This window comes from Colossoma macropomum, unplaced genomic scaffold (genome assembly GCF_904425465.1).
Source record: "Colossoma macropomum unplaced genomic scaffold, Colossoma_macropomum, whole genome shotgun sequence".
Classification (NCBI taxonomy): Eukaryota; Metazoa; Chordata; class Actinopteri; order Characiformes; family Serrasalmidae; genus Colossoma; species Colossoma macropomum.
The window spans coordinates 21,025,287-21,047,406 of record NW_023494805.1 but is presented as its reverse complement, the minus strand read 5'-3'; the positions used below and the strand labels follow the sequence as shown (position 1 = coordinate 21,047,406).

General features: G+C 36.1%; 1 protein-coding gene across 1 annotated transcript in view; it reads right to left on the bottom strand.

Annotated features, from left to right (window-relative positions):
- astn1 (astrotactin 1) overlaps nt 1–22,120 on the bottom strand; it is a 223,201-nt gene that overhangs the window by 108,612 nt on the left and 92,469 nt on the right. Inside the window, 2 exon segments of the mRNA XM_036596278.1 lie at nt 3,954–4,091; nt 21,988–22,062. Of these exon segments, the coding sequence (XP_036452171.1) occupies nt 3,954–4,091; nt 21,988–22,062 (213 nt within the window).

The window sequence follows — 22,120 nt, the reverse complement described above, 5'->3', positions numbered from 1 at the left end:
TAAATGCTATAGTAGGAGTGCTGCGGAGAGTGAAGACCTTTTAAGGCCAAGACTGCGATGGCCGTTAGGAGGTAGGATGTTATCTTAATAGGGCAGAATATATAATGACCTTTGCTTCTCAGTAATGAGACCACTTTGAACAAATTGAGACAAATCTGCCTCTGTGAACAAAACATCTCTTTCGGCAGGGCTTGGAACAGAAAGTCAGTGGAAGCTTTAATCAGTAGTTTAACACCTAATACAAAGAAAGGCTTTCTCTACTAGACTATGGCAATCTACAGCCAGCACCTTTCAACAGGTGCACAAAGAAATTAAACTTAACCTTCATTAATGGCCATTATAATGGTGAATACCAAAGTAATGGGAACTCTGCTGCAAAGTTCATCTGGTGGCACAGTGTAACACTCTATTCATTTGGAATTATTAGTGTTAAACAGTGCCACTAATCATTCTCTGTGTATTGTTAAGGTTAAGATTCCTAAAAATAAATTTGTTAATATGTAGACAAGTGTTTGGCAATAATTCTTACAATACCATTATTAGAGAATTGTGTGTAATAATTCCTTTGTTATTATTTTGCCCTGATGACAACATTAGAAAAACATACAAAAAACAGTCAAATTTGGTTTTAATTTTGATGTGCAAAATTCTTTGTTCACCAGTCTCCACTCGAGACATTTTGTCAGTTTCAAGTGCACTCCTAGTCAAGAACTAGAAGATGCATCATTGAGCTTGGCAGTGAGATACTGTTGTCGCAGTTATGTAAAAATATGCAAAGTCAGTGTAAATTGATGCAACTTAAGACTATTAATCCTATAAGATTTTTGTTCAAAAGTAATCGATTGTACTGTTTGCTTCAGGGACTGTAGTAGCTCTCTTAGAAACATCAAACAGCGTGCTTTTTACTTACAGTACACAAAGGTTTATTTTCACTGTGCCTGAGAGGGCAATAAGTGAGTGAGTAATAGACTGCATTCAGTTCAGTGGGAAAACTAAATGGATGGGCTAATGGGCAAGTAGTTAAGAGGGTATTTCTGATTCAGCTAATAAGATAAGAAACATGTCCATTTTCAAAGCTCCAGTGATGTAATACTAATGAGTACTGTCAGCAATTCCCTTTTACATGCTCTCTCTTAATGTTTGAGAAAACTGTTCAAAATTCAAATGAAGGGAGATGTCCAGCGGTCAAATGTCTTGGATGCAGAATTAATTAGGACTAACTATAAATTTAAGTAAACTGAAAAACAAATTTAAAAATGCTAAAACATGATAAATACAAAAAATAAATAACATATAACTGCCTTTAAATAAATAATACTAAAAATAATACATAAAAATACAATCAAAATAAATAAGATAAACTATGCTATAGTGCACTTCCACAATCTAGTAAAAATTACTAAACATAAAAAAAATAATAAATAAAATTAAATTAGACCAAAATAAATTAGAGGAATTTTTTTTTTTTATTTGGGGTAAAAGCACACCACTGTAAACAAAAAGGGTGCACTGGATATGTAACACAAGACAAAACGAAAGCATCATTGTGAAACAGAATGAGGCACAATAATCATTTTATCTCAATTATCTTGTTTCCATTACCGCTGGAAGCTAAAATCATAATTGAAGTACACATAAGGAAGAAAAGATCAAATTATGGTAAAAATAAATTGATAAAATAGTGGCCTCACATCCAATTGGCTACTTGTTACTAGCAGTTCACGCATTAACTGGACTCTGGTTTTGTTGTTTACAGGATCTCAATATTGGTCTAATTTTTTTTTTATGATACATGCAGTTGTTCAGTGTTCTAGAGATACTGATGATGGCAGTAATATATGCTGAATTGCGCGTTGTGACGATAATGATAACATATCATACTGACCATCCCAAACTGTTATAAGGCTAAGAAGTGTGGCTGTGACACTTTGTTAACAAGGTAAGAACCTCAGTCAGGCAGCACAGCCCCTTTAAGATCCTGGAGACGTTTTTTTTAAACTATTCATCCAGTGCCTGACATCTACGTCAAGTCTTCAACACAACATGGGAGTAGTGTGCGAATTACTGTGAGACATTCCACTGCACTCAACCCACCAGGCAGTGAGGCAATTCGCACTCAGTTGCATCTCTGTGTCCTAGGGCATATCACCCCAGCGTCTGGGGAGGGCCTGGCCCGGCAAACTACAGCCGGCTGCCTGTGGGGAGCATGTCGCTCTGCAGGGGTGCAGCAGGATCCACTCTAAGAACGATCCAGAATCCAGCAGTATGTGATTTACAGTTCTAAGCCTCAGAATCCCCTAGCCCACCTAGCTCTGACCTAGAACCACTGCAGTGCTACTCCCCCACAAACAAATAGACACAAATATAAACATGAATGGGGGAGACAACATCAAAATAGAAAATGTTGTGTGCGTGTGTGGAGGGTTGTATAAATAATATAAGAAAGCAAAACAAGGCATATCAGCATATCAGCAAATCAAGGAGCGAAGTTTGACAGTAAGGCATCTGGTCTATATCACGCTGGCCATTTCCAATTCTAATGAACATCAGAGTGAGATATGTGTTTTCTACACCCAACAGTGCCTACTTAAGGGGTCATTTCCGACTTTATTGTTTCTTTATGGCCAGTCCCCCTATCTATAATTGAAAGTAATTTTTTTCCTTCAAGAACTTTAGTCCTGAACTACTTATTACTTTCCTCTAGCAAAAGCTACTGCATTTATTCTCTGTACAACTGAGTGTAATATTCATGAATTATTTCATTCATTAATATTAATGTGTAGGCTTTTCCTACTGCATACATGTCATCTGATTTGTCAAGCCCATCAATTCTGGTCTTTTAAAGTACAAATAACTTTAATTACTCAGTAACTTCACTCATCTTGCAACCGTATTTTGAAACTTTAGGGCTCTATCATACAAAAGCTCTAAACCAAACAGGTGCATCTGTGCTAATATCAAAATGTTATAAAGATTCAGGCACTCAAATAAATTGCACTACATTTGAAAAATCTGTGAGTTTCATTAAAGAAATATTCAAAAAGGAAAAAGGGAAAGTGGTGACATTTCAACATAATTGGTCCAAGCACAAATTTGAATGCAAGTCAAAAGTGGTGCTGACAAGGCAGTAATGACTACACTTCAAAAAAAAGGTCATTGCTTGTTATACTCTTAAACTAATCATCCAGTCTCCCACAAAAAAAATTCTCGGTTCATTTGCTTAATACAGTCACCTTATGTTCAAAAATCATCTTTTCAGAATTCTTCTAATATAGTTGCCCCTGAAGTTTGCAAGTTGTATGAAACATTCAATTAAAGCATTTAATCATTATTTGGCAGTGTGTATTTTGCGATTTTTGACAAACTTCGATGGCCCTTTTTAACCTCTCAGCTACTCTTAGGTAAAAATATGCAATGGATTGACACAAAGTCTATAATGAGCTGAACATTTTAGACAACAGTTCCCTGCATGAACAGATTGTGAGATAATTAGTTTAAGAGTGGGCATTGTTTCAAGGTTGATGGTACAAGATCAGATACTTGCATTACAGTGATGATGGTCATAATGTTAACAATAGAAGTTTCAAATAGGCAATAACTGTCAGTATTTCAGCAAGGTAATAATCTATTAAATAATAAAGGCCAAATGCACATGCCTGAGGGCCTACAAATCAGTTTTGATTTGGATGTTTAGAGAGTAATCAATACTTAAGATCAGAGAAGTTCAGAGTTTGTGCCATTAACCCCAAAACGGTCATTATCTCATATTTATATATGGTTAAGGGTGCATGGGGAAGGGAGCTGAGCTGTAACAAACCAGAATCAGTTTATAGTGGTGACATTTAAGATATTTCATTATTCTATTGATAATGTAATATTATTCTATTATAGTTATGCCTCGGATTTTCTCATTGTTTTGCTGCTCTTGTTAAAAGAAAGGTGTTATCTCGCACCTGACGTCCACAGCGTCCTCCATGACAGTCATATCCGTCTTGCACTTGGCAGAAGGGTTGATGGCCAGCTCAGCTGGGGGAATGACAAAGCTTTTGCTCAGTGGCAGCCACATGCCTTCTCCCAGAGTGTAGGTGAACCTGGAACAGAGAGGCCAGACATCAGTTTGCATGACACAAAAACAGGTTTGCGAGACCCTGTCTGTAATTCCACACTGTCAGGCATGACAAATTGGCAGTTAAATGACAGAATGGGTTCCACATTTGCATAGAATATTTTTTCCCCCACGTGTACCTACAACTGGTAAAATGACACACATGCTTTGAGATTTACATGGCACAATGTAGCTATGGGTACAAGTTTTAAGCATGGCTGAAAGAATGTTGTTTTCAGCCATATATATAAATATACACACACACATATATATATAAATATACACACACACACATATATATATATATATATATATATATATGTATGTGTGTGTGTAACATAAATACAAGATTTTTACATGTTAAACCCTCAGCTACTCAAAGACATGTAATTTCAGGTTTTTCTACACTGCTGAATACATGTAGTGCTCATAAAATGTTACCAACACTAGGACCATGTCAGATGCTGCCATATGCCAATGTTCTAATGAACTGATTAAGTATGTCTCTGCAGTTATGACACAAATGTTTTCTCTGTTTTTTGCCAACACTGGTCTCTTAGTTTTCGTCCAACTTTTTTTTGTTTATTTATTTTTTTATTTTAACATGGCCTAACATTACTTGCTCCACACTCTTCGTCATTTCTGCTTGTAGAGTGATGATCCTTCATGATAATTTTTTCCATTCAATATTCAGCAACTCGCCTGTCAGGCCTTGATTTATGGGAAAGTAACTAGCATAGCCTTAGCAGTTTTAACCAATGAGCAAGCAAATCTTTTTGACTAATACATTTTTGTGACCAATTATCTTCTTATTGTTAATGTCGGTCATTTCCACCTACAGACGGAATATGCCTAAAAGGCACAGCATCAACTTTCTAAAAATGTGAAGGCAAGCAAGTGCTTCCCCCAACACACATAAAGCCATTCACTGCATCCTTTCGATTTGCTGCTCATCAGTGTTGTACGACAGCTGAGCATGCTTGGTGGGGAGAACTGCCCAATTCTCTGTAATGAGCTGGCAAATGCCCATGAATGGCAATGACTGTTTAACATCGACAGAAGAGTGCAGAGAACAATATCCTATCCTGACAACTGGGGCCAAACGTACTCTCTTGGATGACTATGGCTTCAGCAGGATTCAAACTTGGGTCTTAGCAATAGGACGCAATGGTCTTAGCCAGCTGCAGCAGTCTCAGACCTTGCTTATTTTTCAACATGTTTGCTTGTGCTGATACAAATGACAGGGAATCAAAGGTCATGAAAACATGCTACTTCAATGACTCAACTATTGTTGCTTTCACTAATACGCTACATCAGTGGTTCCCAAACTGTGGTACGAATTCCCCTAGGGGTATGCTGAATGACACTGGTGGTATGTCAAAAAATTCCAACACTAATCTTCATTTAAATTCATTTAATCAGCCAGCCTACTAATAGTTCAGCAATACTCTCTCATCATAAAAGGCTCCTTCTAAGTGCCGCATGTTCAGGAGAAACTAACACCACGACTCGAGTTAGTTTCACTTTAACAGACATGAATTAGTTCATGGTTTTAATGAGTTATTAGGTTGTAGCTGCTGGGATCTGCGCTAGCCATTAGCATTTTTGAATGTGTTTGTAGAGCTGCTTTGTGTTTGTAGTGCTGAGTGGATGATGTAACTGTGTTATATGCAATCTGTGTCAAAGGTTAGTGAACATTTTGTTACTCACTGTTAATTTTACAGCAGCAAACTCTCACACGTGTGTGCCCTCATATGAGGCCTTTATGATTACAAAGGAAGAAAGTTCAGTACTGTCACCCTGAAAGGAACTCCAGAGTGACCAACACCTTGAATGTAGTAGCACAGAAACATCCGTAACATTATTTATTTATAATTATTCATTTTATGCTAAACATTAAACACACATGCCTGTTATACACTGTCAGAAAAAAAGGTAGTGTATACCTTTGTTCACCAATGTACAATGTAAACATACGCTCAAAGGTACAGTAATGGTCTTAAGACTCAAGTGTGTACCTTAAATTACATACCCTTGATGGTACCACTCCAGTATATAATGTTACGCGTGTATGTGTTTTACACAGCAGGAAGTTTAATGTTTAAGAGGGTACTGGACTATAAAAACTTTGGGAACCACTGCCCTAGATAAAACGGCATACCATGAATCCTCGAGAGTCCACGACAAGGTTAATAACAATAGAACTTTAGCTCCTAGTTATGGTCCACTCTAGATTTAGTCGCAAGTGAGAAATTGAAACCTTGTCTGGGACTCTTGAAGATTCATGGTATGCAGTCTGACCATCCTCTACATTTAAAAAAAAAAAAGAAAAAGTAGTTACTGGCTGTCATCTGCTTAAAATAGAATGTCATAAAGTAAAAAGAACATGAAGAAAAAACAAAGCTAATGGTCAATCATTTTTAAAAGATGCACAGACAGTTATAACAAGGAAGTATGCACTAAAAAGGCATTACATTTTCCAAGATGATAAACGATAAACCTGAGTTAACTATTGGCTTATAAACCCTACTCCACTGAAAGCTTGGCTCACTGAAGAGTCTCTGTCCAAATGTGAGAAATTTGCATTGTTTTTCCAATAACAAAATCATTAATATTTGATTGGGTATCTTCTGTATCTTCTGCACTCCGGAGAACAGATTCTAAACTTACTCAGCCACAAAGCATTATGGATGTTTTTTAGAAATTGAGTCAAAGCTGAGCGTCATAAAATTGTCTCACATACACTATCTGCCAAAGTGTCCTGACATTAGTGAATTCTGGCACTTTAAAGTTGAGCAATTGCTAACACAGGCATTCAACTGCACACACACAGCTTGCAAAAACTCAATAGAAAAAGCAATGCTAATTGAATGGGGCATCCTGAAGCATTCAGGAGCCTAAGGTCACTATGACCAATGCCAAGCATCAGCTAGAGGAGAATAGCGTAGGGATGCGCTTGGAGACTCAGGTACTCAGTTAACTGTTCAAGGTGCCAGTATTCGAATACAGTATTCCAATGTATCTCAGAAAGACAGAAAAAATATAAAGCCTAACAATTCAGTAAAATGCTGAGTTAATCTTTCAGTTTAGTGACTGTAAATTGATGATTTTGCTCATATTTTTGCTCCTAAGTATGTATATTACATTATACTTTGCTGCTATGTGAGCGTATTAATGTGCATGTGTTACTCAGGATGTGTTGTTAAGGACATGACAGAGAAGGCAGAGATAGCACAGCTGGCCCTGGCGTGTTTTATCCGCTAATTATACAACAGTTAGTTCCGGCCACGCAATCTGATTGGTTGAGAAGCGTTCTAACCGTGATGTTATTTCTCCATAACATCACGTTATTTTCCACAAACACTATCACTCCGCTAAGACGCCGTTGCTAAGCAACGAGTTTGACAGCTGTAGGAGACGCGCAGCCATGTGAACGTTTTTACTTCTTACTTTGCGCACAAACAGAAAATGGATACTTTTAAGATTACATTTGACCTACAGCTGATTTGGTCAGACTCTGAAGATGAGACTACACTAAATTCCCAAACTGTCATTACCACCGCGCAAGCTTTTTAGTCGGCAGCTGTGACAGAAGAACACCTAAACAACCTGGAATTAGCCAGACATGAACCAAATACCATTCGCCAAACGTGTAGTCTCATTTTCAGAGTCTGACCAAATCGGACTGATCCATAAAACTGCCGCAATAAAAAACAGAAAAGCTTCCTCAGTGGTAATGACAGTTTCGGAATTTAGTGTAAGGAGCTACAGAACAAACTGCCAGCTGTGCAGCGAGTGATCGGAGCACATTATTCTGACATAGCAACAAGCTGCTTGTTAAGGAACTATAATTTGGCGGAAGGAATTGCTCAAATTAAAACATTAAATGCCACATTCACGGCCCGATTTATTTATTTCTTACTTTATTTATTTAACTGTTGTATAAAAGCAATAGAACCCCTGAGGTCATGTGTTATCGTGTATAACGTCACAGCTCTGATGATCTATGGCAACCACATCACAGCCGTGATGTTATTTCGCGATAACACACACCCTCTCATGTTCTATTGCTTAACTAGGATGATTACTCTAGCTGATGTTAGCTACATACAGAAACAGTGAAAATATGTTTAGCAGACAAATTGACCCTATTAACCCAAACTAACCCTAGTTAGCGCATAAAACACCTTAGGGCTGACCATGCTATCTCTGCGTTCTCGCTCACATTGTCCAATGAGGAGAAAGTATTTGGTGTTGTAGGGTTTGTGATCCAAAACTAATCATCTAACATCAGTACCTGACCTCACTATTTTTTTTTCTTTTTTCTTTACGCCTTTTGCTTACCATGTTGCTTTAACCATTAACCAATGCATTGAAAACTTTTCATTCACATCTGATCGTTGTATACACTTGCATTCCATTCACCCATGTTTTACTGAATATAGCCACTCTTTTTCACTGTCTGATCTGTGTCCAACTGGGCCATACACCAAACTATAAGATGATCTATGGGTCTTTCTGCAGAAATGTCCACTTTTTTTTATCTATCCATAGGAGTCACTGGAGTTACACATAATAAAGGTAACACCAGACACAGTAGCACCAGTAACATTTTTAATTTACAAAATGTCTGCTAGAGAGCATCAAACCACATATTGTCAATCATGGAATATCCACTAAAATATGTTATTTAATCCATTTGTTTTCTATTTTTCACAATTACCTAAGAATAAAGGTCATACCAGTGACTTCAACTAAAAGCTTTATATGAAATCATCAGCTAAGGTTCTGATAGCTGAAAAGACACAATGGACCACGTGCTTTTTTCATAGATCTTCAAAAAATAGGTAAAATGAAGTGGTCATCAGTGTGATTTTTACTCCAAAATAAGAATTTTTTTTGTCATGCAATAACACCAGTGACACAGCTCCTGGGGGCTGCAACTTCCATTATATATTTTATATTTATTTGGCATTTGTCTTCTTTATGTCATTTAAAGTTAGAATTGCACAAAAACATGTTTTTTACCTCAAAATATAGCACTCACCCTTTACACACGACTGTGAGGACGAGCACTTCTGTGGTGCTTGGAATTCTATATATCTATTTGATTTTAAAACCAATATTGCTACATTGATGGCTCAAGAAGGTGTAAATTGTTAAAATGACATTGTTTTATTTTAAAATTTAAATAACTTGTAACCCTAGCATGTTGTTCAATCTGTAAACGTTAGGGACACAAAAATGGACATTTCCATAAAATGACTCCTATGCACATGTGCACAGGAAATATGATGCTTGCTAATATTAGATAATACATTAGTATTGTAATATTAAACATGCATTACACTGAGAAGAGATAATGTGATCAAATGGTTAATGGTTTTCATGTACTTGCATATTCTGTATCCAAACTGTTTAATTTTCATCTAATAAAATGCTAGGTTAGCATAATGAAAGGGCAAAGATGACACTGCACTGAATGCCATTTCAGAAATTAAATAACTAAACGAAATGGCTGAAAAAGAAAAGCTTGCATCAAATTTTGTCTACACATTCTAAAATCTGTTACACAAATCTAACTCCTTGCAACACCTTCCTTTTAATATTTTGCATTAGATGTCTGTGCATGATTAAAAACAGGCAAATGTGTCAAACCTGTGTTATCTGAATGAAGATACTGTTATTACACCCTTTCAGTTTGTGATCCAATGCCCTAATTTTGTGACTGCAGCATAGAAGTGCGGGAGACATTGCGGATTTGTATTTTGAGGACGCATAAGTACTGAGTGCCCTGCGATGGACTGGCGACCTGTCCAGGGTGTATCCTGCCTTCCGCCCAATGACAGCTGGGATAGGCTCCAGCACCCCACCGCGACCCAGAAGGATAAGCGGTTTAGATGATGTATGTATGTATGTATGTATAAGTACTGAGTTATTCCTATCCTCTATTAGAGGGACAAGCCATCAAGGGAAATTGCTTCACAATCTTCAATTGTTAGAGTCTATACAAGTATTTTTAGAGGTGAAGGAGATGTTGTTCCAAATTACACTGTGTCAGTGACAAGCTCACCCTCTTTGATTTTACCATCTTATTCAGTAAAAAACAAAGAACAAAAATTAAAAAACCAATGACACCATTAAAATAGTACGTCCCTAAAATTGTTAAGAAATGCAAATGCAAAGACAGTGACACAGTTTTTGGACGCATGCTGGAGTTCAACTGAGTGGAAAAAAAATGTAAAAAATCAAAAAATCAAAACAAAAAAAAAAATGTTAACCCTGACACATTTAGATTCTGATGCAAGCTGATCACAAACGGTTTTAGTTGAGTTTTGAAAAAAAATGACAAAGTGAGCAGAGCGTTTGTAAATGGATTACTGAACAAAACATCAGGATGTGAACACAGGCACACCCGCAGATACAAGTTAAAAAAAGAAAACACATCCACAAGAACACATCAGGATGCTTTGGTAGCATCCCGCCTCACTGGGACAATAACAAAAACAGCCTCCACGCAGATGGGATGAAAAATCTCCAAGTACAAATATCTTTTATTGCAGGAGATTCCTCAATAATCCTCTGTCGTCATTGTCCTTCTTGCTGGCAGCAAGGTGCTCCTGGCACAATCAGTCATTTACAGACATTTTTGACTATAAAGAAATTGCGTATCACTGTCTTGAATAGCACAGAAATAGGTAAGTAAATCAGATTACAGAGTCGTGCTCAAGAAGAAACCCAAAAAGCATAAGCATAATACAGACAGTTTATTGCATGGCAGAGCTTTTCACACAGATCTATATATAAGGAAAAAAAAGTAGAGAAATATGTATTACTTCTTTTATATACACCTAAAGTGTATTTTAAATGTTAAACAAATATCTATCAAACCATCCACAAAAGCTTAAGTTAAAAGCAAGAGTTATAAATGAATAAAGAAAACATTCAAAATTGATTATGGATTTTGCTGTCTATTCACAGTCCAAATCAATCATGCATACTGAAAAACTCTGTAAAATTGAATATAAATCTTTCATAGGTGTTGCGCCAAACATGAGAGTTCAAGTTTGCTTAGGAAGATAACATTTAATCGTCTTGCTGAGACGTGTGCATTTGATGGCATGAATCCAGGGGAGATTTGAATTTGCACCTTCCCCGGGTATAACAAAGCACCCAATTACTGTAGCACATTTCTTGCTGGTTTGAAATAACCAAGGCTTTGTCAAACTGCTGCGAACGAAAAGCACTAAACCTAATCCAACCTTGCATAGACAAATACTGATTCAATAGCAAGTTGTACAAATAAACACAAAGAGATTTGCAAAAATGAACTGTGGTTAAACAGGATCATCAATCACTTCTGGAATGTTACTGGATCCTTTTTTATCATATCATTGGAGCATGAAGATTTTTGCATAGTAACTGACAACAGGTATAGGTTGTTAAAATTAGTATTAGCACTGGTAAATCTGCCAAAACATAACCTTCACATCCAGTTACATTCTCCTTGTTTTGAACACTGCATTGATTAATCTTAAATTACAGCCGGAGGGAACACTCTACAGCTTTGAGGTAGGTACAGCTGCAGCAGAGAAGCTCAGCCCTAGTATAAATAAGTTTATTTGCCCATCTGTGATGTGTTTTTATGGCCATCACACCAATTTAAAAAGCTGACTTAAGCCAAATACGGAAATTCAAAAATTAAACTATCCTTTGCTATACTTGCCAATAAGCAATGTTTCCTATTAAGGTTGTGCTGGTAAGAGAATTTTGGTAGCACTTTACTTTACAGATTGGTAATAAGTGGGTAATGTTGTTATGAAATAACAGTAATAAAATGGTAAAATCATGGTAACAAGTTGTACTTACCAAAATATTCCTTGCGTACTTTCCAGTTCAAAATGAATAATAAGCTGGTGTTTATAATGATAACTAATTTGTAATAAGACGGTAAAATAAAGGTAACAAGTTGTATTTACCTAAAAAATACATGCTTATTTTCTGGTTGTTAAGGAATAATAGGTGAGTAATTGTAGCAGTAACAAATTAATAATAAAATGAGTAAATAACAGTAACAAGTTGTATTTACCTAAAAATTACATGCACATTTGTTAGTCATTAAAAAATAAGAAGTTGAAGTCACTGTAGTGGTGGTCAGTAATAAAATAGTAAAATAATGGTAACAAGTTGTACTTACTTAAAGTCACTAACTGTAGTGAAGACTAGTTGATAAGAAAGTGGAAAAATAATGGTAACAAACTTTAATTGCCCATCAATCAAAATGGCAATACTATTATTATTAGCCCAAAAACAAAGCAGTAATTTTGCTGAAATTATGTGGTTTTAGTGCTGTAAAATACTAATTCACTTGTTTCTACTTTGTTTCTTACCTGTTATGTCTTTAAGTGGTCAGGGGCAGCATATTACAGGCTGTAATTACAGTGAAACTAAATGGTATCGGAGCTGGAAAATGCAAACATGCTTCTTTCCATCTTTTTTCCCCACTTACTACATCTCACATCATGTAATAACATCAGCTCTGCAAAATAGTCTGGGTAACTGCACTGAAACAATGACTAAATTACTGCATTATAATCTCTCATGGCTGTTCTATTACTTTTCATGCAGGCCCACCTATAGACAAGTGGACTTACACAGAATAGATGAGGTAAATGTACTGAGATTACACAGAATCAGGGCTGGAAAATACAACATCACGTTCCCTTTGTGTTACCTTTTAACAAAATACTGTTACTCTACTATAAAGCACAGATCTGACAAAATGCTCAGAAATTAGTTCACTGATGGAAAAAACTCACAACCACACCACGCATATCTTTATACAACCTCTTTATCTTTCCTTGAAGATTTAAAATGGGACACCAGTAAATCAGAAAAAAGCTAATTTTTTCAGTTTTATCTTTGGAATTGGAAAAAGATATCCAATTTTTAACGTAATTTTTGGACATAATGACAAATAAAGGGGGAAATAACAAAATAAAGGCAATCATCCAATTCAGTAAAATAAGGGCAAACACCCTGTATGATCAAACAGCCTCCCTGGAAAAAGAGGGCAAACACCCTATGAAGCTAAGTAAGGGCAAACACCCTGTATGGTCAAACAGTGTTTTGGAAAAAAAGGGCACAACACCCCCCAAGGCTGAATAAGGGCAAACACCCTGTATAGTCGCACAGCCTCCCTGGAAAAAAGTTAACTTTTGACTTTGTAAGCTACAGGTAGCAATTCTGTTTTTGTTTTTATTTGTTTTATTTTTTCCTGTAGCTGGCTCATTATCATAGAAAGCCTTGCATTCTTTAGCATAGGACAATAGTTGGGAGCCAGAGAATTTTGAGATGCGGGCTTCTTCTGTGGCAGCAATGTAGACTTCAGCAATGACTGCTGTCATGGCGATGGTGTTGCGGTCCACATCGTGACGCTCACAGCTTCTGGTGACACTACGTGTTTTCTTAAATGTTTTCAGGACTGCCCGATACCTATTCACCACATCTTCTGGACTTTTCACTGCAGAGACACAAATGAAGAATTATGTAATTACATCTGCCACTAAACATAAGCAATGGGTTTCATTCACCAATTTCTTCCTAAGTTTGTTCTTAAATGTTTATTAATTCCAAATAAGAAAACATAAGTGAATGTCAGAATCTTCATGAAAACTGCATAAGTGGGTTTTAAGTAGTGCTGGCTTTTGCCATATCGCCCACCTCTAGTTTTGAGAAAAAAATTCTCCTTAAGAACAGTTGGTGAAAGAGGCCTTTTGTTATATAACGTACTGAAAGTTTAGAAGAACATTAGCACATCCCCTTGACTTCTTTTTCCAAACTGAGCATGTTTTCCTGACATTGTGTGCCTCTTCTTCCTCTTTTTTTCCCTCGTGCATCAGAGGAAGAGGAGGAAGAGAAAGTCGAGGACGAGTCAGAATCTGATCGCATCTCTAAATCCATCTGCTCTGGACCAACATGTAAAAAATACTTTAAAAAATGCTTTACAAACATACATAAATTACCTGTAAATTTTATTTATATGAACTACTGACCAGGGGCGGGAGCAGAGTGGGGACATTCCAGTGCTAACTTCAGTTGTTGCCTGAGAAAGTCTCTCTCTTTTTTAAGTGCACAGACCTCCTCCTAAAGCCTCTTGACAAGTAACTGGGCTGTTGGAGCTGAAGGCTTAGAGGGGCCCTCAGCTATCAAATCAGAATAAACATAACATTATGTGGGTAATTTTATGTTTAAAATCAATGATTACAGATACCAAATACCAATATTAGATGAGAAAAAAATCTAAAAAACCTTATTTATCAATGTATAAAATCTGCTAATATGAACCACACACACACACACATGCACATGAATGGCATCTTAAAAACACAGCACTAAGAAAGTAGGTCAAGTTTATATGAAGGGGAAACAATGATTGACACTCATGTTTTTTGTGATGAGTTATGTAAAGATATAGCCATGTGGAGGGTAAAGCACAGAGAACCTGTAATTGTTTTTCATATAGTTTTCTATTAAGCTTATTTAATAACCTATACAGAGTATCTTTACTGGATGTGAACTATAGTTCAACTATTTTATTTACACTGATTGCTAGTGTTGCGTAATTGTGCATTTTAAATCTACCATACCCTATTATCCATATGCAATATACACATTAGCACATTCTTACTGTGTTTTGTGGCTTTTATTTTATTATATAAGTACACATTTATAGATGTGTATTAAACTATTTTACTTTTACCTGAGCTTGAACTAAACTCAGCGGAATCAGTTTTTAAACCCAGGTGCAGACCAAATAAGTTACCAGCACATTCACAGTTACGAAAATAGAGATAAAAGCAACCAAGAGCTATCTGTGCAACCTAGATTTCTATAGATATCATTTTACACAATTGTAAGCAAATTGTCAAAACACAGAAATCTGCTTGATCATTTTCTACTGCACACTGAAGTTAAGCTCTGCCATTGGACTTAGTCCTTATAATTGTAATTACATCCCACCTTGTACTTACATTCCACCATCTGGCAGCTAATTTATTATTTATGTTTATGAACATGTAGATCTTTTAAATCTAAATCATAAATATGGTGATTGTCACAACTGATCTGCTGTATTCTCTTTGCTTTGAGGGATCTTATTACTGCCAATAAATATCTAATGGTAACTACATAAATGTAAATGTCTTCTTATTTCTGTTATGAGCTTATTTACTTAAATTTTGGTGGTTTGTGTATAAATAGCTGTTGGTAACCTAGGTGTTTTACAAATAGGCCTAGCGCGATGAAAACGGGACATTTAAGTTAGCAGCAACGTGCAAAAACATCTGATGTTTACAACAAAAAATTAGTGAAAATCAATTGAGTAATAAGAAAGGTAGAGCCAATTTACAAGAACTCTTCACGTACCCAGTATTTGTTTACAAGCAGATTTTGACAGTTTCAACATGGTAGACTTGCAGACACATCTCTGTGACTGAGAACAGACAACACAGCATTTATATCTATATCTATATCTATGATATAAATCATTTGATGATAATGGCAATATGATGTTACTACTTGCAACAATCAATGCAAATGCGTTAGCCAGCTAGTTAACTGTAGTACCTTGAGATACATCTTCAACCTCATCCTCTACAATGGTTGCGGCTGCACTTTCTTTCTTTTGGTTTCAGCCCCAGGCATGGTGGTAACAAACAGATTGGAGATTCAGACTCTGCCAAAATATGACACCAAATTAAGTTAGTTTGTTTATTGGTTAACATATTAGTAAGGTATGTGTTAGCAAGGAACACTGTACTTTCATCAGTTAATGTTATTACGCAGAACCATGCACTCCTCAATCCATATGGGTAATATATGTAATTTTAGAATTCTGTTTTTGGGATGTCATAAAAACCAATACTTTACATAACAAGTTGCCTTTAGCGGCATGCTGAACAGTACCAAATACAGCCTGTTTAATCCTACAGGATAAGAGAGGTTGGAAAATAGTCAAGCTATAATGATGCACAACTCTTGATACATATGCAAAAAAAAATAAAAAATAAAAAATAAATAAATATACTACACTAAAAGTGTACAATGTGGTCAATTTAATGTTACCTAGAGCACGCAATCCCACGCTAATCATCCAACAATCCTAGCAATTTAGCTAGCTAGCTAAGAGTCACTTAAATACTGCCCCCTAGCCTAGCTAACAAGCTAATGTTTTGCTAGCTAGCTGAACTTTAATGTTAAACACTATCATAATAACCGACAGCAAACAAAACATGTACTGCTACTTTAAGATATGCAGAATGCAATACACTGCATGTCACTCACTCTTCAAACTCTCTGATATCACCCCATTATCCACTTACCTTGCCAGCTAGGCTGTCAACCTCACTCGCAATTTCTGCTCAGGCAACTTCAATCCGGCAAACGCAGCGCCTCCTCAGGGTCCTCGTTGATGAACGCAATCGTAAACGCCGTCAAACGCAAACATCCCCACAGTTGAAAGCAGCCGATAATAAGATGAAAATATGACTCTTGCAAGAACATTAATGCACAACGTGGCGAGGGGAAAAAAAGACGTTGTCCACTGGTTGTAACTGTGTGGTTTGTGTACAAGGCGGATGAAAATACGGAGAAGCAGCAGCACTAAGGATGGATACAGATGATAAGTTTTGCCTATTAACACAAATACATAGAACTATTATTAGTGGACGTATGTTCATGTGTTATGATGTTAGACTTTTAAAGTCAAAAATGTCAGCAAAACTTAAGGAAGTCTTTGTCCAGTCATTGAAGAGACTGGAGCGGAGGACAGGGAGGAGGCTAGGTGGGAGAAATCCCTTTGTCGTTTTAGATGAAAGCAAATTCTGCCATAAGAGAAAGGTAAGGCTCCCGTATTTAATTTCTGTTATGTTGGAAATCTGAAAAAAAAATCATTAGATTTATGTAATTTATGATTTATGTTTTATGTTAGATCTATGAGGTAGTCTCACAGAGCTTTATTTAATATTTCAGTATGCACGTAGACGCTTCGGGGCAACTTGGAGAAGACGTGGTTGGGTCTTCGGAATGTTGGAAGTGAAAGGGAGATGCAGAAGGCCAGTGTTAAAATTTGTCCATCGAAGGAGTGCACAACGCCTTATGCCAATCATCAGAAGACATGTCAGACCAGCCAGCACAATCCTTAGTGACTCACGGCCAGCCTACAGAAGCCTTCAGCAAAAAGTCTTCATCCATTACCAAGTCAGCCACTGTAGGTTCTTTGTGCATCCTAGAACTGGTGCTCATACCCAGCACCTTGAAAGAGCACGGAGAACATACAAAAGGGATGTTTACCATTACAGAGGCAACATTTCTGTTAAAAGACTGAAGGATAATCTAGCATTCATAGAATGGCACTATTGGTTAGCTCAGAAACATAGAGATGGTGTTCTTGGTCAACTCCTGAAAGATATTGGATGTAAATATCTATATTATATATATATATATATATATATATATATATATATATATATATATAAATCAAATGCATGGCTGCACAGAAAATAAGTGCTTCAAATTGTGTAGTACATCCCCTAAAGTAAGAGATTAGACTTTGTCTTATTTTTCAGGTATTAACTGTTAGACTAATTATTTAGTATCTACAGTTCAATGAATTATTAACTACTGTACAATTCATTTTTAAGCTCTAGTTATGAAGTGAAGAAAAAACACGTGTAGTTTAAAAGGTTAAAATATGTTTAGTGACATTTGATTAAGTATTTTTTTTTTGCAATGTGATCTTGGAACTGGTGTCCCGTTTTAAATCTTCAAGGAAAGATAAAGAGGTTGTATAAAGATATGCGTGATGTGGTTGTGAGTTTTTTCCATCAGTGAACTAATTTCTGAGCATTTTGTCAGATCTGTGCTTTATAGTAGAGTAACAGTATTTTGTTAAAAGGTAACACAAAGGGAACGTGATGTTGTATTTTCCAGCCCTGATTTTGTGTAATCTCAGTACATTTACCTCATCTATTCTGTGTAAGTCCACTTGTCTATAGGTGGGCCTGCATGAAAAGTAATAGAACAGCCATGAGAGATTATAATGCAGTAATTTAGTCATTGTTTCAGTGCAGTTACCCAGACTATTTTGCAGAGCTGATGTTATTACATGATGTGAGATGTAGTAAGTGGGGAAAAAAGATGGAAAGAAGCATGTTTGCATTTTCCAGCTCCGATACCATTTAGTTTCACTGTAATTACAGCCTGTAATATGCTGCCCCTGACCACTTAAAGACATAACAGGTAAGAAACAAAGTAGAAACAAGTGAATTAGTATTTTACAGCACTAAAACCACATAATTTCAGCAAAATTACTGCTTTGTTTTTGGGCTAATAATAATAGTATTGCCATTTTGATTGATGGGCAATTAAAGTTTGTTACCATTATTTTTCCGCTTTCTTATCAACTAGTCTTCACTACAGTTAGTGACTTTAAGTAAGTACAACTTGTTACCATTATTTTACTATTTTATTACTGACCACCACTACAGTGACTTCAACTTCTTATTTTTTAATGACTAACAAATGTGCATGTAATTTTTAGGTAAATACAACTTGTTACTGTTATTTACTCATTTTATTATTAATTTGTTACTGCTACAATTACTCACCTATTATTCCTTAACAACCAGAAAATAAGCATGTATTTTTTAGGTAAATACAACTTGTTACCTTTATTTTACCATCTTATTACAAATTAGTTATCATTATAAACACCAGCTTATTATTCATTATGAACTGGAAAGTACACAAGTAATATTTTGCCATTTTACCATTTTATTACTGACTTGTTACCGCTACAATTACTATTTTATTATCTTATAACAACTATGAAGTTGACATTTAATTTATGGATAAATAGAACTTGTTACCATGACACTACCATAACATTACCCACTTATTACTGATCTGTAAAGTGCTACCAGAATTTTCATACTCCATTAACTGTGTACAAAATAAATGCAGTAGTGTTCTAGTTATAAAGTTTTCTAGTTAGTAGTTTCTATTCAGAAAATTTAAACACAATGTTTCATGCAAATTGTATGTATTTTAGCAGAGTTACTCAGCCATGTCCTAACTGTATTTGTTGGATATTGTAAAAGCCTCTTAAACAGTGCTGTGCCATGTCTCAGCTGCACTAAGCTGGAAGGCGCGAGCTGAGGAATGGTGTTTGGATGACTATGTTTTAAATAATGTAATGCTGTATATCCTTTTTATGATGGATGTAATGTAGTTCACACAGCTTAAGCTACCTAGAGTCTTGTTGATAGAGATCCAGGTGTGTCTGTTTCTTCAGTTTAAAATTCTCTTCTGTCTTTAACACTTGCAGCTGAAGACAACTTACAATTCAGTTAATTATTTACTTTCCAGGTCAGGATAAAGTAACCAAAGGTGTTGGCAGTAACATGATACAAAGTAATGCCATTACTTTCTCCTGTAATGATGTGGTGTAACACATTACAGTCTAAATTCTTGTAATCACATTACTCATCCGCATCTAAGAGAACAATATTAATTACATCCACTGCATTTAAAACTTTTTTTAATCTACATATATATTATTCTTGTTGGTCACTGTGCATAATTTACATGCACATATGTTACCTGTGACAGCTGACTGCATGATTTTGAACATGAATTTGAACAGCACAGAGCGAGTGCGGAACTATTCACCACCGTAAACTCAACAAGCAATCTGTCATGCTCATTTACTTGTACAAATGTACCCATACCAACATTCCGATACCAGCTGTGACATAAGCTGAGTGTAGCTCTCCTGCTAATAAACAAACACAGTGAAAGAAGCTCTCTTCACACAGATAAGAGTTACCCTGCATTCACACTAGCACGTGACAGAGCGACAAGCGACCAGTCATTTCCTATGGGATTACCGATTTGGCAACAAGCGGCAAGCATCATGGTGGCAGAGCGACAAGTGACAAATTCAGTTGAGATTTTCTAAACCTTATGCAAATTAATTATAACATGGTGAAGCAACATTCTAAACGATTGGCTTTTTTTGACTATTACATTTTTGTGTCAGAACCTGGAACATGTACAATCTTGTATCGAAGACTGATAGTGGCAAAACATAAAGAAATACTTGTACAGATGAGCGTAACATGCGCATGCACAAGATATTTCTGTGTGTAAAAGAACAAACATCACTGTATACACATGAACATTTTTGATACCTGTGGGAATTTTTTATCATGTGCAGGAGAAATTTATTTTACGTACAAGTCTACAAATTATCTACACTATTTCTCAAAGTGTGCTGCGGCTCCCTAGTGGTCTGCCAATGTATTACTCCACATAGAGGCCTCTTACACTGACATGCTCACTGTCTTCTCAGATGGCCTCTGGCAGATAAATAAGAGTTTTACGAAAAAACGTTTTTTCATTTTATAATATTCTTATTTTGCCTTTATTGTCTTTGTATATTGGTTTAAATAAATCATTTCACTAGTAATACTGTAAATAAAGTCAACTATGTTCAGTAGCCTATTGCACAAAACAAGTCAAGCTTGAAATCGGTGGGATAAAAATGGCTCTCATGCCTAAATTGGTCAGTGTGGGTGGGGCTAAAACGCTAGCTGCACACCACTGGTCAAGCTATATATTGCCTGCTATGTAGAATGAATTAATGTTACATAAATACCAATAGTAGCACTGTTTGTCCAGGAGCTTATTGATATTTCGGTACTGTCCAATCAGGAAGCGGGTGGGGGCGTCAGTTTTTTTTTTGTTTTTTTTTTCAAAAAATTCATTATAATATAGACATTTAAGCAAACATAATTTTAAATATAATAAATATTGTTGATTATTTAAAAAATAAAACATTTATACTGAGCTCATTATCATCTGGGAAAATGCTAACTAGTTATGTTTATAATTTAAGTGCAAGCATAACCAAAACGAAGAAAATACCAGAGTGAATATGTAATGAGTAATGAGTAACTACTGCTCTGTGCTGTTTAGCAGCCAAATATCAGCCATCACATTAGCTAGGTGAGTCAGTAAAAAACAATTTGATCTGTTAAACCTTGTGGACCACAGAAGCTTTTGCGGGCATTTGTGCAGGCTGCGAGTTGCAACAGTTTGGGAAACCCTGATATGGAGAAAGGACTGTTCTATTCTGTTTATTCTGGTTTTGTTGATATTCAATAATAATTCGGTTTCCAGTTACCTCAGACAGCACTGCACTCAGCTGGTCTCAACAAGAGTCCAAACGATGGTGACACCAAGATAAGACGAAGTTAGTTTATGGTCTTAAGACTGATCTTGGTTTCAAGTACTACAACACTACTATGTACTACGCTACTGTCATCCTTGCCTACTAAATGTATATGGAATTCGTTTTGCAAATGACCTCTCCTTCGAAACATAATCATGTTGCTGTACAGTCTTCTAATGTGATTCAAGCTGGGAGGCAGGAAGAGTGCTGGAGTGAGTTGTTAATTGGTGCTGATCATTTGCAAATGTATATGTTCAAACAATGCAATTGCTTTAGAAGGCATAATTAAGTCCATTCTCCACAATGGATTGTCACATCTTCGCAATGTACAGTGTCATAGCTTTGCACTGAGATTTCACAATGTCACAATACATTGTTACATCCCTAATATTTAATAATAACAACAATAATAAAAACACTATAAAAACCTTACCACATATTGATGTGGTGTAAACTGCTATACTATGTTTAAGCATTGGTATAAAACATTATAGACTGGTGGGTTATAACGGTTACCCCAAACATCAAGCAGCAACATTATGGTCATAGAACCTCTAAACCACTTAAGGACTGTCTTCAGTCTTACCTGAAGATACGATCAGAGGGTTGCTCTCCCATCACCAAATCAAAACCACGCTGAAAAATTGTATAGGGCCAAGGACTGCAAAAAAACAAAGATATTTAAACAAAGTACACACACATTCACACAAGCACACAAA